Raw genomic sequence first — 16,373 nt, 5'->3', positions numbered from 1 at the left:
CATCAATGATAATTGTAAATTGTCAAATAATCATGAAAACTACTTAAGTGTTATGCAAAATCTAATTAATGAATTTATATTATTTTTTAATATATTTTGTGAAATAAAACTCTATTAGAATAGAAATTTTTATTACTATTTTGTGTTTAATTTTATTAATTTAATCAAGAAAAAAATAGGATAATAAAATTAAAAAATAGGTAATATTCGGTTGTTAAAATTATATTATTTTGTTAAAAAATAACCTCAATCTAAGATTAAAACTACTAGATAAAACCCAACAAACATTTTTAATATGAGAAATATTATTAGGTCTAAATTTAATGCCTTCCACCATGATCATATGTCGAAAATAAATCCAAATACCGCAGGAATATCCAATAGCAGACATGATATCATTTACCAACACGTGTACAGTTAAAGTTGAAGCTAATGATTTTTTTGTCGACGACTGGTGCTTATAAATTTCTCATCAATAATTCAGTGCTCATGCCAGGACAACATATCCTCCTTCGATCTAAATTCATGATAACCATTAACAAAAAAAAAATTAAATAAATAAAAACTAAAAGATCTGTTTGGAAGTGTAATCTTTTTATATACTTTTTAAAAATATATTTTTCTTAAAAAATATATTTTTTGTTTTTTTTATAATTTTAATGTATAAATATTAAAAATAACAAAAAAAATAAAATATATACTTATAAATCTATGTTTTCCTATTCTTAATTAAAAATATATCATTTTAAGCAAAAATTATTTAACTGATATTCATGGATTTTTTTGTATTTTTATTATTTTTTTCATAATCAAGTTAATTTTAAAGTAATTTAGTCATCTAACAAATATTAATATTAATAATACAAAGTGATTCACATGTGAATTGCACATATTGTGTTTGACAATCAAACAATGTCTTCTAGGGAGGCACTTGAGTCATCTCGATAGCCTCTACATCCCTAGGCAAAGTGTATGGCCAACGGATCTTTGGATTGGCTCATTCATCTTTTTTTTCATTTTTTTTTTTAATTTTCAAAGCAACCATTTAATTTGATTTTCCTTTAAATTTTATTTATTTATCAAATTTGATCGTTGTTCTTTTGATTGCTATTTATTTTATTTGAGATGATTTTTAAAATTGATTTTTTTAGGATTTCATTCTCCTTCAGTTTTTTTTTTTACCTACAAAATTTGATTCATATTCTTTTAATTATTATTTTTTCTACTGTGATAAATCTTAAAAATTATAATGCGACGCCTAAACTTTAATTTATTCTAATTAAAGCCTATATTAACTTAAAAAATCAAATTTTCTTGCAATTAAACTTTCCATAAATTCAATTAAACCTTAAACAAATTCTAATTGGTTCCTTAAACATTCAATTTTAAATTTTTCTTCCTCAAATTGAATTTTCTTTATCAATAGAGCCTTCATCAATCGAAAATTTACTGTCAAATTTTAATTTTTGTATTTTTAAATTTCCTCAACCAATCTTTAGTCATTTTCTGGGTGCCATCGTGTCCTCTTTTCACTGCTATATATTTTTTTGTTTTCTTCCGACAATATTTTTTATTTTTTGATTTTTTTTTATGTGGAGATCTAAAAATAGATAATAACAAATCAAATTGAAAATTTCAAAAAAATCACTATTAAAATCCACGTTGATGAACAATAATTAAAAATAAAAACACTACAATAAAACTTCTTTCTTTTTTAGTTTATACTATAATTTTGGAAAGGAATTTGGTCCTTTAGGCCATTCTAGGGACGAATAATGCTGAGTATTTGGGCTGTTGAATGGTTAAGAAACTACAGGTGCATGTAGTCTTTATATATATGTACATGTGAATAGAGGGGATATATATATATATATATATATATATGAAAAAGTTAAGAAATCATTCCGTTTTTTTTATGAATATATATAGTTATTTCACGTAGAAAAGTTAAAAAAAATTCCATGAAAAAACATTTCATAGAGTTATAAGTTATAAATATAGTTATTCCACGTAAAAAAAATTAAGAAACATTTTATAGGGTATAGGCTATGAAAAAAAAAAAAAACGTGAGAACAAGGATTTGAAACTACCACCTCTTTGGATTTTGAAAGATTAGGATCTGTTGATTTGTAAAGCTCAAGGTTACTTGTCTTTTTAGAATATAAAAGCATGATGCCTTTTCCTTTGTCTTTGTCTTCCTGTTTAGATAGCAAAAAATTCTCTTCTTGAGGAATTCTAGCGGGGAATTTGAATTTTCTTTGATACATTCAATATCAGAATCGAAAATACATAAAATAGCTTGCTGTGTGGCAAAAGATGTAAAGGTTTGCAACAATGGAAATGTGTCGGATAGACTAAGGTAGAGGATTTTTCTTGAGTCTATCATGTAAAAGGCTTGCAAATATGGCTGAGATTAAGGTAGAAGTATAAAATATAATCAAGACTTTCAAGAAATCTTTGTAATTGCTTGTTATGAAGGATTTGATATGGGGACTTGTCACCAAATTGGATTGACTTTCTATGGGAATAATTGTTACTGTAGGTTTATTAATCAAACTTAAATAATTATTATTATAAATAAAAATATTTTTTTTTGCATAAATAAAGTCAATATTACATATAATCACTCCATTAACTATAGGATATATACACTAGCAATAATAAGTACTGATTAATGAGTAATGATTCATACCAGGAAACATGAATCACGAATAAAAGATAATAGCAATCTGTTTCTTATTCATGATTTTTCATGATAAAAAATTTGTGGTTCGTGGCATCAGCTTTTACTAATTGGATAAAGATCCTGGGCTGATGAAGAGGAAGAAGCAGTCCACGGTCCCTCTGATGACTTCACGAGGGACTGAGTTTCACTTAAACTTCCATTGACAGAAGATTGAGCGAACTTGTTATGTAAGGCCGTAGCATACCCTGATGGATCACCCAATGTGCTTGGAACCATGACTAGTTCCTCGACATCAGTTTTTCCTTCAAGCATGCTCACTACTGTAGACATTGTAGGTCTAAGTGCTGGAGACTGATTTGTGCATAGCAGGGCTACATTGATCATTCTAACCACTTCTTTCTTGTTGAATTCAGACCCCAATCTTGGATCAACCATCTCCATTATGTCCCCATTTTTTTGTAAATATAGAGCCTGAAATAACCAAAAAAAAATTAGATATATATCTGACTAAGAGTAAACATGAACAGACAATTAAGAGACTAAATGGGCATAACTTACCCTATCTAGAAGGCATACAAAATTTTCATCCCTCCTAAATTTGACGTTGTTCATCCCAGAAACAATTTCCAACGCTACAACACCAAAGCTGTATACATCTGCCTTGTAAGTTAAGTAACCATATAATGCATATTCCGGTGCCATGTATCCCCTGCACAGAAAGAATAACTCAGAGACATTTTACTAGTTTGCCTCTCTAAAACATGTAAAAAATGCTAAATGTCTATAGTTTGTTTTTGTTTTTGATAGGATTTCGAACCCTGGATGATAATGTGAATAGTATATTCGTTTACCATTATATGGTTACTAGATAGGGCATAACTTACCCTATCTAGTAACCATATAATGCATATTCACTAAAACCTCTCCAAGGGTTAGTCTTAGAGGAACACAGCCATAGATGGGGAAACCCTGATCCATGAGAACCCTGCGGTGTGTGATTTGAACCCTAGATGCCTGCCCACCACATATTTTTAAGCTAACCCCTTCCATCGGCACTTGAGCCCAGTTACAGCATCATACTGTTTAAGACTAAAAGCTATCTTAGATAAATGACAATACTTGTGTGTTTTCCTTACAGTTTGTTAATGTCTTCTTTTCAGGATTTTTCATGTGTTAATATCAGAAACTCACATTGTTCCAGCAACTCTGGTGTCGATGTGGGTGTTGTCCTCGTCATCAAGCTTGGCCATTCCAAAATCAGATATCTTGGCGTTCATGTCCTTGTCAAGAAGGATATTGGTACCTTTTATGTCTCTATGAACAATTTTGAGTGTCGACTCCTCATGCAGGAAAACCAGACCTTTCGCTATACTTACACATATCCTCTGCCTTGTACGCCAGTCTAGCTTCGTTGCCTTGATTTCCTTTGTCCCTGTAATCATCATGCATAACCCAACCCATCAGTTTCTTCTTCACTAATTCTATCTATATGCCATTCAAAGAACTTGTTTTCTTTCTCATTACTTTATATAAGATACTATGGGGAAGTGATCAGAGGCCTACCGAACAAAACATGCGCAAGGCTATTGTTTTCCATGTATTCATATACCAGCAACAATTGCTTCCCCTCAATGCAACATCCATACAATCTAACAAGATTTGGGTGTTGCAAAGCAGAAATCATGCCTATTTCGTTCACAAACTCGCGATTCCCCTGTTTTGATTTCGCCGAAAGCTGCTTAACCGCAATCTGAGTGCCATCTGATAGTACTCCCTGCAATGAGAATAATTTTAGACAAAGAAAATAAGTTGCTGATTTGATAAGAGAAAATAAATAATATAGTGGATAAATAGCTAGACGAAAACAAAAATCTGTACTATACTTTGTAGACGCAGCCAAAACCACCTTCTCCAAGTTTGTTTGCTGGATCAAAGTCATTCGTTGCGGCTTTGATTTGTCTGAAGGTGAAGATACCAGTAAGAAGATCTAACCCAACAAGTTCTACCCAAGGAACAAAGAGGATATGTATATGTTAGTTGTTCTGCATGAATGATTCATCAAAGGAAGAACACAGATGGTTTTTGCAGTCCTACAAGTAAACCATTGCTAGAGAGTAATATAAAACCATTCCTTTAGCTTCGCCAAGCAGTTTAAACCTTTGGATTGAGATAATTCTTTGACAAATATATACATTCATGGATAGACATACAGCAAATAAGATGCAGAAAATTGCTTATTGCCGTGTTATTTTAGTGGCTGGATTCCTCACTAGAATTCGCAAAATCAAATAAATGTATCAACTGTACCTCGATCCCTCGATTTCCTTCCTCCCAAATAACCTTTCCACCAAAGAGTGGATAGAAGTATGAGAATGAGGAATAATGGCAAAACCACAGCTCCAGCGACAATGAATCTCTTCCTCCTGCCTTTAACAGGTGGCTTGAAGTCTAGGCAGAAATAGAATTGCAGCAAGAGCAAGTATTGTCAGATCACAGTACTAATTATTCCTTCATTACTATGTCATTCCATTATATGTCAACCTACCAGATTCCACATCAATGGCTGATATTAGAGGACCATATATTCCTTTTTTGGGAGACATTGTTGTTCCTTTCCCGGCCCAATGAAGGCGGATCTCTAAAGCTCCATTGGTTACAGGTGCTGTATAATTATAAATGTATACCTTATCCACCCCTCCCACTGCCTTCACTATATCAAAATCCTTCAGCACAACAATGTCCTGCGAGAACAATTCTTCAATTAAACTGTCACCTATTGCATAAGGAATGAATCTATGATCTTTTAATTAATAGATACCTGAATATAAACATCAAATATCCGTCTTCCTAGACTGTAGTAGGATCTGTTATCCCTGATTACTATCTCTGCAAAGTGCAGCTTGATTTTGTAATTCCCATTTACCAGACAGGGAACGTGGTATGTGAGAGACAAAGGAGTGAGGCGTGCATTTGTGTACAATACAGAGTTGTCCATTCTGAGCATGGACTTGTTTTGTGCTATGTAGTTATCCAAGGAAGCAGGAACATCCCAGATATGTCCTGTGGTACTTGTTTGCCAATCCTCTCTTTTGGACGCATATTTTGCTGCACCTCCTGGCTCATTATCTGCTTCGTAGATGGTGTTTCCAATGGTGGCTTCTGGTCCCCCACAATTTATGTGCACTGAATATCGCTCTATTCATAGAAATAAAAATGGTCATGGCCACCGATATGATTAAACAAATTATAACACAAGAAATGTTAGGATCAGACCGTACGCTAAATCGGAGCAAACAGAACAGAAACAATTAAGATTTTGTGATGCAGGAGCATCCTTTTCCTCCTAGAGTGGAAATCGTGGTGGGACCCACGATGTAAATGCCCACATAATAGGACCTTTATATTTATTATATAGTGAAAATAGGAATAAGTTTGTCCGTTAACATTTGTCTAGGCTTTTGGGATCAACTGGTTGTTTATTCCTACACCAGTTGAAGGTCTTAGATTCGATTTCTTTCCAGAGGAGGATGATGCAGAGCATCATCTTCCTCTTGGGATGGTCGGATGCATGATGGGGTAGCCACACGCAAAAGGACCATTGAGTTTATGACTGAGATGCTATGATCCAACGAAAATAGAAATAAATATATAGTCTAGGCTGACAGGTTGTTCCTGCATCATTTTTCTGTCTACTTCCAGGTGAAATGTAAAAGCGGATAGCTTTACAAATTTAAGAGTACCTTCAGAACAAGCACTCAGGCACTCAACAGGTTTCCTGGAAAGATTGGCCAGATAGAATCATCAGCTTATTTAAAAGAAATGACAGAGAAGAAGAAAATAAAATGATCTATGTTTTAGATATTTATCAAAGTAGAAGCTTACGAATAGTTCCCTCCCCAAGTACTTTTGAACAGATTTCTGGCAAGACAGGAAGAGTTAAGTTTTGTAGGTTATGAAGTGAACGGTGATGTGAAAAGAAGCAGACTTTCAAAATCAAAGGCAAGGCAAGGAAAATGAAATCAATCTTACAGTGTTTCTCTACATTTTGCTTCCGAAGTAAAATTGTTGTAAGAAAGATCGATTTCGCTGCACACAAAGATAGCTTCCTTAAACATTCAGCCAGTATTTCTGATTTGTTTAGAAAATTGCATGCACATGTTAGCTTTTGGTTGCTATCTCAATGCAGAAGAGATGAATAGACAGGAGATGAAGACAGTTGGGATATAAAGAACATGTCCTCACCTCACGTCTTTTCTGATTTTAACAGATAAAAATTCAATCCAAAACTATACAAATTTATTTTTATATCTTCATCTTCGTTACTGTAACAAAACACATTTTTGTCCCTACTGTATTTGTCCTTTCTTTTCTAGGACAATAACTAAATGAAACCTTGGAGATAGTTTGATCATTCATGCACGCTGTACTGAAAACTATCTGGAAACTTCTCATCAGTATAGCTCTTCAAAGACTAGGACATATTATTAAACCTACAGACACGCATCTGTTATAGGATAAGGGAAACCTGAAGTTGATGATTAAGTTTTTGGGTTGACATTGTTCCGATAAAGGCGAACTGAAGTTGATCATTTCTGTCTTTCAGGGGAGAGTTAATGGATAAAATATTCAATAATTCTAATTGAGTAAAAAGAAAATATATCACAAACAAAAATCTCAAAAATCATAATTTATATACAGAAATTAAGAAAAAACTAACATACTAGCGAGTATCTCTTTTCTCGATCCAATCTGGGATGGGCCCTGTAAGCATGTTCCTTGTAAGATACCTATGCAGAAAGTAAAAATTGTCATTTGGTTGAACATTTGTCCAAGGCTATCATTGTAAAAGACTGTCTAGAGGACAAGTTTATCATCATAATTGCTGTACTCTACCATGAGAATAACTTGAAAAAGATTGAGCTATCGGGTCAGCTCTGGTCAACATTTTTATTAAAAAAAATTAATTTTGTTCCATTCTTTCCACAAGATATAGTATAGTTACATTTTCAGAAGGTAATATAATATAGTATACTTACATTTTCTCCAAGCTTTTTAGGCCATCATAATTTGTTGGAAGTGAACCATTTAATCTGTTGAAACTGAGATCCCTGTTTTCGAAAAGAAGAGGGAAAAAGAGGGTAAAGACCATGGTTCATAATGCATTTTGAAAGTTATTTACAAATAATAATGTAGCTCATGTAGATGATTGACAGAATGGATGATATACAAGGGATAGAGTAAATTACAAAATTTTCAGCTGTGCCATTCTGGTCAAATATATAGGAAAATTTCCTGACAAGTTGCAGTTGCTCAACATCCTGCAATATACATTAATTTCATGTGAGCTAAATATATACTGTGTTGTAAATTAAATTGATCCTGGTATGAGAGTATCAGCTGCAAGAATAACTCACAGATACTTAATGCCTGCTATAGATTCTAGGTTGGGAAACTCTGAACCATCTCCAAGTAAGTTACTTATTTTTCTGCTCAATATTAGCCGACATATAAATGTGAGATGTTCAGGATTAAAGTTGTAACTGAGACCATAAATTTAAAACAAATATCTTACAGATCAGTTAGATTAGTCAAGAGAGATACGCTTGAAGGAATGGGTCCAGTGAAACCACCAGCTTGGATCTCTCTGTTAATACAAAATTAAAGGGGGATTAGGGTTCTGCTTCAGTGATGAGATTCGGAGCTTGTGGTAGAAACTAGCACGTACAATATATCAAGTTGTTTCCAGCTCTGAATAAAATCAGGTATTCCTCCAGTGAAGTTATTGCTGCTAAGCCTTCTGCTTTCGCCGAACGGAAAACACAGAATCAAGAAACTTTGAGAGTAAAGACATGCATCTGTAATATCAAATGCTGCAACTAATGAGTATGATACACAATAACCATGTGAAATGAGAACCTACAGTTCCTTCAATCCGGTAAGATTAGTGAGAGCCTGGGGTAACTCTCCAGTGAGATAATTGGCACTGAGAGTTCTGCAATCACAAAAGGAGAAAAACACTTAGCATTCAATAATCAGTTAGGACTTAATTTCTAATACAAAAGCTTGAATGAACTGACAGATTCTCCAGGTTAACCAAGCCTCCAAGCTCAGGGGGAACAGTTCCAGAAAACATATTGTTCTGAACGTTCCTGCATAAATGCCATCTCTCAGGATTACTCCTGACTAGACAATTGAACAGATTTAAATAAAATAAAAAAGACAAGAAATTGACTAGTAGAAAAATGCATACAAGGATCTAAGTGTGGTAATCCTTCCCAGAGAGCTAGGAATTTTTCCTGTCAAGTTATTCACGCCGATAGACCTGTTGTTTATACAATCTATTAATTATGAGTAAGCAATTCCTTGGCTAGAAAACATGAAAGCAGTATTTTCTTACAATATTTCCAGCTTGGTATTAGCCCATTCAGATGGTATATTGCCACTCAGGTAGTTGGCCCAGAGATCTCTGCAGAGCAGATAGAGTTCTAATAAAATCGAATCATACGATGCAAATTCACGGTACTCAATCTGTAGAAATGTAGTAATTTGAAGCACTGCTTACAGATGTTTAAGTTGTGGTAGTTTCTCGATAGCTTTTGGGAGACTGCCATCAAGATCTTGCCTTTTCAGATATCTGCATTGCAAGAACACATGGACCCATCAATTCCTCAATACAAGGTAAGAATTCAAAACTTTCAACCATTGCAAATCAACAATCATATGTCAAGAATACAAGACATAACTACAACAGCCATTGGAATAGAAAAACAAATTTTTGACTTATACTAAAAAATTTATACCGTTCTCTAACACACATCTAAAATGAAAGCCTCGAGATTTGAGATTCATACAACTTTATGCTTAATTTTTATCAAATAAAATAATAAAAGTGATAAGATTCGAACTCATCATTACTTGATCAATAAGACTATGTTATTACGTTAAATAATCATTTTAGCTCAAAAATTTAAACTATTAAATGAGATTCTAAAATAAGGTTTATATTATTTTCCGACAAACTCACCTTTTCTTCAAACTCTTAAGCCTAAACTTCTGACAATTGCTCAATTTTCTTTGCTGGAGATCCTTTCTTTGCTATTCACGACATTTTCAGCATGATTAAGTTTTCCTTGAGATCCTTATCATACTTGTTTTTAGATAATTTTACTGCTAATGAATTTATCCGAATTTCTTGATATAAAATTCAACTATCGAATGGGGTTTCTGAAGAGACTTTATACACCACAACTATTCCTCCATTCCCTGAACTGGCCCCATCAGAATCCTTCAGACCTCAAATTAAAATTGAAAATAAAAGCATGGAGTGGTAAGTGAAGAGATATACATGGCAATAACGCGGCACAAACCCCCAGGAAATGAGCAGTTGCAAACAACTTTATTGTCATCATCTGGCTTTGGAGGTAAAATTGTATCATTGCACAGTTTCATATTGCGATTCCAGCCTTTTTTGCCCAGTTGTGTTGCTACTTCAAGTAGAGCTTCCACTGCATAAATCAAAATTAAATCTCAACTTCTAATTCTGGGATGATTAGTTGGTGGCTTCTACAATGCCTTGCCAAGAAATGTTTGCAAAAAACACAGAATTCTGTAAGAAAATCACTGCATGATGCCATTACTAACATGGTTACAGAATCCGGCAATACAATCAAGTTTGATGACTGCATTATCGACGAGTATATATGATGCAGTGAGGATTTTGCAGATAAAAAAACTCCTGCTAGAAGAAGGCATTACAAGTGTATGTCTTCCTCTAAACATTAAGAATCTGCCCATCTGAACCAAATTAAAAATATATATATGTACCTTCATCAGGAGCAAGGCTCCCAACTTGGGCCTCCAAGTTAATTGCTGCCATGCAAAACATTAGTAGCATAAGCATAAGTAAGCTAGACGTGACTCTCAATATATCAGAGAGTGCAGTAGCCATCTTCCTTAGTCTGCAATCCACTTTAAGAGTTAGTAGGCTGCCTGGAGAGAGCTTTATGCATCATTATAGTTGACCTTTCAGGATGATGTGGGGTCTTTCTTAAGTTGTCTTATATATATATATATATATATATATATATAAGCCCACACTTCTTCAAGTATACCTTTGTCTGTACTAGACCACTTGTGCCCTTGCATTTTATCTCTTAGTCAACGGGAAGATTGGTAGGTCCAAAAATAATAATAAATATCATTGGGAAATTGGAGAGGAAGTATCCGACTATAAGAAAGAAGAATTTTACGTTCACATGTAATTCTTTGAATCCACAAAACCATCAAAGAGACTCATTGTATATAAAGATCTCATATTCGAGCCCCACTCGTTGTTTCTTAAAAAATGGTATATCAACGTTTTTTATTAGATAATATTTAATTATTATCTAATGATAATAGGAACAATAACAATAAAACTAAAAATATATTTAGTTAAAAAAAATAGCCACATAAAAATAAATTTGTCTCTAATATAATAATTTTCCAATGAATTTTTATATTTTTAAAATAGAAAATACAAAGAAAAAATAACATATTTTCAGAAACGATATTTTTTATTTCTTATTATTAAAATATATTTATTAATCCAATTGCATTGAATAATTTCTCAAAATGAAATATCTTAAAGAATATCATTTCGAAGTTGGATTCCTGGGTGGCTCTATGAGATTCTGTGTGTTTTCTTATGCTTTTAATATGCTTAGATGAAAATTTAGCACATGTTGGTTTTCTAGTCCTCCATAATATTTGACCAAAATATTAGCTCTAATATCAATGTAAAAAAATAAAATAAAAATTTGTATGTATTTTTTATATTGAATCTAGCTCTAATATCAATGTAAAAAATAAAATAGAAATTTGAATGTATTTTTTATATTGCGAGAGTTGTTATAATTACGCTATTTTTAAAATATATTTATTAATCCAAACTTTTTCTTTTCTTTTCATATCCTAGATCACGACAACTATAGTTGACATAACTCATGTGACCGTTTGGGATCAAAGAATTTACATGAATCTAATGCTTGACTGTTCTAGCTCTTTGCTGCGATTTTAAGAACTCCATGGACAATCTAATTTACATCAAATTGTTTTAAATTTTTAATAAATAAAAAATATTATTTTAATATATTTTTAAATAAAAAGTATTTTAAAATGTATTATTTATTATTGTTACAAATACCCCCTTTTTCTTTTCTTTTTAAATGAGTGATGACTGCATTATCGAGGAGTATGGTGTAGCGAGGATTTTGGGCTCGTTTGGGAACGCGGCTATGGCTGCATTCTTAAAAAATTTAAATTTTTTTTTTTTGCTAAAATTTAATATGATTAGTATGTTTTGGATCGTTTTGATGTGCTGATGTCAAAAATAATTTTTAAAAAATGAAAAAATATCATTGGCATGTATTTTAGCACGAAAAGTTATTTGAAAAACACCCGCAACCACACTGCCAAACACGCTCTTTGCAGATAAAAAAACTCCTGCTAGAAGAAGGCATCACAAGTGTATGTCTTCCTCTAAACATTAAAGAATCTGCCCATCTGAACCAAATTATATATATATACACACACCTTCATCAGGAGCAAGGCTCCCAACTTGGGCCTCCAGGTTAAATGCTCCCATGCAAAACATTAGTAGCATAAGCATAAGTAAGCTAGACGTGACTCTCAAAATATCAGAGAGTGCAGTAGCCATCTTCCTTTGTCTGCAATCACTTTAAGAGTTAGTAGGCTGCCTGGATAGAGCTTTATGCATCATTATAGTTTGACCTTTCAGGATGATGTGGGGTCTTTCTTACCTTGTCTTATATGCTTTCAGCCAGGCACACCACTATTAGGTATTACGTGTTGTTGGGCAGCCGACCTCATATTATTGAATTTTATTAGGCTGTTAGATATTTTTAATTTTATTTATTTTTTTAGATTTTTTTTGTTATAGGATAAAGAAAATAAATTTATATTACTGTATAAAAATTAGGTAATGATATTTTTTTTGGTTTGAAGTTGAGTTGAATTTTCTTATTAAAACATGATTGTTTTTGTCTTTTAAAATTAAATACTTTAAAAAAATTTTGAATTTTTGAATTTTTTTATTTAATTCAAGTTAATATATTATTTATATTTTTGTATTATTTTGATGTGATGATATAAAAAATCAATTTTAAAAAAAAATATATATTATCTCAATATATTTTTAAAAAATAATCATTACGTAATAATATATCAGTTAGCATATTGACCTGTGCTCCACAACAGGTTAATAACAATTTTTTTTCTAATGTAAAAATGTTTGAGTTAGGTTAAAAGCAAGGAATGTATTTACATTATCACTATCTCTAACTAAAGTATTTTCTACAATAGCATCATGAATAGCGCATAACAGAGCAGCACCCAGTATACTGACAACTAATTTGTTTCATCTTTAATTTTTTTAAGATATTTTTAATTTTATTTTTTTTCCTCTTTAAATTTTTTTATTTTCTCTTATTGATTTTTTTTATATTGTAAAAAGCAAATAAATTAATTTGATTTTTTTTTATATTGTATAAAAGTTGAGTGATGATAATTTTTTGTTATTTTTAGATTGGATTAAATTTAAAGCATGTTTATTTCTATGTTTTAAAAATATTTTAAAAAAATTAAAATTTTTTAATTTTTTTTAATTTAAATTAATTTTTTTTTATATTTTTAAAGTATTGTAATATAATGATAAATATAAGGACAGCAACCAGAACCAAGTCTCTGCGGAACCGGATTTAAAAGTATTGGGTGTGGCTCTGCATCTAGATTCAATGCATCCAAAATCAATGAATTTTATATTTTTAAAATAAAAGATACAGAGAAAAGATGCTATATTTTCAGACATAATATTTTTTATTTTTTATTTTTAAAATATCCTTATAAAATATATTTATTAATCCAATTGTATTGAATAATCTCTCAACATGAAATATCATAAAGAATAGTCTCTCTTGGGTGGCTCTATGAGATTCCGTGTGTTGGTTTTCCAGTCCTCCACACTAAATTAATTATAATTAACTCTAAATTAATCTTTTGGCCATAATCAACGTTAAAGTTAGTAGCAAAAACTTAATGAGAAATAGGTGCCAATTCGATGCATTAATCATCAATGATAATTGTAAATTGTCAAATAATCATGAAAACTACTTAAGTGTTATGCAAAATCTAATTAATGAATTTATATTATTTTTTAATATATTTTGTGAAATAAAACTCTATTAGAATAGAAATTTTTATTACTATTTTGTGTTTAATTTTATTAATTTAATCAAGAAAAAAATAGGATAATAAAATTAAAAAATAGGTAATATTCGGTTGTTAAAATTATATTATTTTGTTAAAAAATAACCTCAATCTAAGATTAAAACTACTAGATAAAACCCAACAAACATTTTTAATATGAGAAATATTATTAGGTCTAAATTTAATGCCTTCCACCATGATCATATGTCGAAAATAAATCCAAATACCGCAGGAATATCCAATAGCAGACATGATATCATTTACCAACACGTGTACAGTTAAAGTTGAAGCTAATGATTTTTTTGTCGACGACTGGTGCTTATAAATTTCTCATCAATAATTCAGTGCTCATGCCAGGACAACATATCCTCCTTCGATCTAAATTCATGATAACCATTAACAAAAAAAAAATTAAATAAATAAAAACTAAAAGATCTGTTTGGAAGTGTAATCTTTTTATATACTTTTTAAAAATATATTTTTCTTAAAAAATATATTTTTTGTTTTTTTTATAATTTTAATGTATAAATATTAAAAATAACAAAAAAAATAAAATATATACTTATAAATCTATGTTTTCCTATTCTTAATTAAAAATATATCATTTTAAGCAAAAATTATTTAACTGATATTCATGGATTTTTTTGTATTTTTATTATTTTTTTCATAATCAAGTTAATTTTAAAGTAATTTAGTCATCTAACAAATATTAATATTAATAATACAAAGTGATTCACATGTGAATTGCACATATTGTGTTTGACAATCAAACAATGTCTTCTAGGGAGGCACTTGAGTCATCTCGATAGCCTCTACATCCCTAGGCAAAGTGTATGGCCAACGGATCTTTGGATTGGCTCATTCATCTTTTTTTTCATTTTTTTTTTTAATTTTCAAAGCAACCATTTAATTTGATTTTCCTTTAAATTTTATTTATTTATCAAATTTGATCGTTGTTCTTTTGATTGCTATTTATTTTATTTGAGATGATTTTTAAAATTGATTTTTTTAGGATTTCATTCTCCTTCAGTTTTTTTTTTTACCTACAAAATTTGATTCATATTCTTTTAATTATTATTTTTTCTACTGTGATAAATCTTAAAAATTATAATGCGACGCCTAAACTTTAATTTATTCTAATTAAAGCCTATATTAACTTAAAAAATCAAATTTTCTTGCAATTAAACTTTCCATAAATTCAATTAAACCTTAAACAAATTCTAATTGGTTCCTTAAACATTCAATTTTAAATTTTTCTTCCTCAAATTGAATTTTCTTTATCAATAGAGCCTTCATCAATCGAAAATTTACTGTCAAATTTTAATTTTTGTATTTTTAAATTTCCTCAACCAATCTTTAGTCATTTTCTGGGTGCCATCGTGTCCTCTTTTCACTGCTATATATTTTTTTGTTTTCTTCCGACAATATTTTTTATTTTTTGATTTTTTTTTATGTGGAGATCTAAAAATAGATAATAACAAATCAAATTGAAAATTTCAAAAAAATCACTATTAAAATCCACGTTGATGAACAATAATTAAAAATAAAAACACTACAATAAAACTTCTTTCTTTTTTAGTTTATACTATAATTTTGGAAAGGAATTTGGTCCTTTAGGCCATTCTAGGGACGAATAATGCTGAGTATTTGGGCTGTTGAATGGTTAAGAAACTACAGGTGCATGTAGTCTTTATATATATGTACATGTGAATAGAGGGGATATATATATATATATATATATATATGAAAAAGTTAAGAAATCATTCCGTTTTTTTTATGAATATATATAGTTATTTCACGTAGAAAAGTTAAAAAAAATTCCATGAAAAAACATTTCATAGAGTTATAAGTTATAAATATAGTTATTCCACGTAAAAAAAATTAAGAAACATTTTATAGGGTATAGGCTATGAAAAAAAAAAAAAACGTGAGAACAAGGATTTGAAACTACCACCTCTTTGGATTTTGAAAGATTAGGATCTGTTGATTTGTAAAGCTCAAGGTTACTTGTCTTTTTAGAATATAAAAGCATGATGCCTTTTCCTTTGTCTTTGTCTTCCTGTTTAGATAGCAAAAAATTCTCTTCTTGAGGAATTCTAGCGGGGAATTTGAATTTTCTTTGATACATTCAATATCAGAATCGAAAATACATAAAATAGCTTGCTGTGTGGCAAAAGATGTAAAGGTTTGCAACAATGGAAATGTGTCGGATAGACTAAGGTAGAGGATTTTTCTTGAGTCTATCATGTAAAAGGCTTGCAAATATGGCTGAGATTAAGGTAGAAGTATAAAATATAATCAAGACTTTCAAGAAATCTTTGTAATTGCTTGTTATGAAGGATTTGATATGGGGACTTGTCACCAAATTGGATTGACTTTCTATGGGAATAATTGTTACTGTAGGTTTATTAATCAAACTTAA

The 16,373-nt window shown here is 30.7% G+C and overlaps 1 protein-coding gene across 2 annotated transcripts; it reads right to left on the bottom strand.

The window, feature by feature from the left end:
- Nucleotides 1-2,716: 2,716 nt before the first annotated feature.
- On the bottom strand, nucleotides 2,717-10,668 carry LOC133668185 (probable LRR receptor-like serine/threonine-protein kinase At1g07650). 2 transcript variants are annotated; one of them, XM_062087930.1, is made up of 24 exons: nucleotides 10,511-10,668; nucleotides 10,032-10,191; nucleotides 9,249-9,320; nucleotides 9,084-9,152; nucleotides 8,937-9,008; nucleotides 8,764-8,835; nucleotides 8,607-8,678; nucleotides 8,412-8,483; nucleotides 8,259-8,330; nucleotides 8,101-8,172; nucleotides 7,933-8,004; nucleotides 7,723-7,794; nucleotides 7,408-7,473; nucleotides 6,716-6,772; nucleotides 6,569-6,604; nucleotides 6,427-6,461; nucleotides 5,505-5,881; nucleotides 5,232-5,427; nucleotides 4,994-5,134; nucleotides 4,570-4,688; nucleotides 4,250-4,460; nucleotides 3,878-4,118; nucleotides 3,245-3,395; nucleotides 2,717-3,157 (listed from the first exon to the last, which is right to left on the bottom strand). In XM_062087930.1, exons 1-24 carry the CDS (start codon nucleotides 10,632-10,634, stop codon nucleotides 2,780-2,782), a joined length of 3,009 nt encoding a protein of 1,002 aa, XP_061943914.1. In that variant the 5' UTR covers nucleotides 10,635-10,668; the 3' UTR covers nucleotides 2,717-2,779. The 2 variants fall into 2 exon arrangements, with proteins under 2 accessions (XP_061943914.1, XP_061943915.1); XM_062087931.1 differs by lacking the exon at nucleotides 7,408-7,473.
- Nucleotides 10,669-16,373: the final 5,705 nt, after the last annotated feature.

This window comes from Populus nigra, chromosome 11, assembly GCF_951802175.1.
Source record: "Populus nigra chromosome 11, ddPopNigr1.1, whole genome shotgun sequence".
Classification (NCBI taxonomy): domain Eukaryota; kingdom Viridiplantae; phylum Streptophyta; class Magnoliopsida; order Malpighiales; family Salicaceae; genus Populus; species Populus nigra.
The sequence above is the reverse complement of the archived record's forward strand: the minus strand, read 5'-3'. Positions and strand labels throughout refer to the sequence as shown.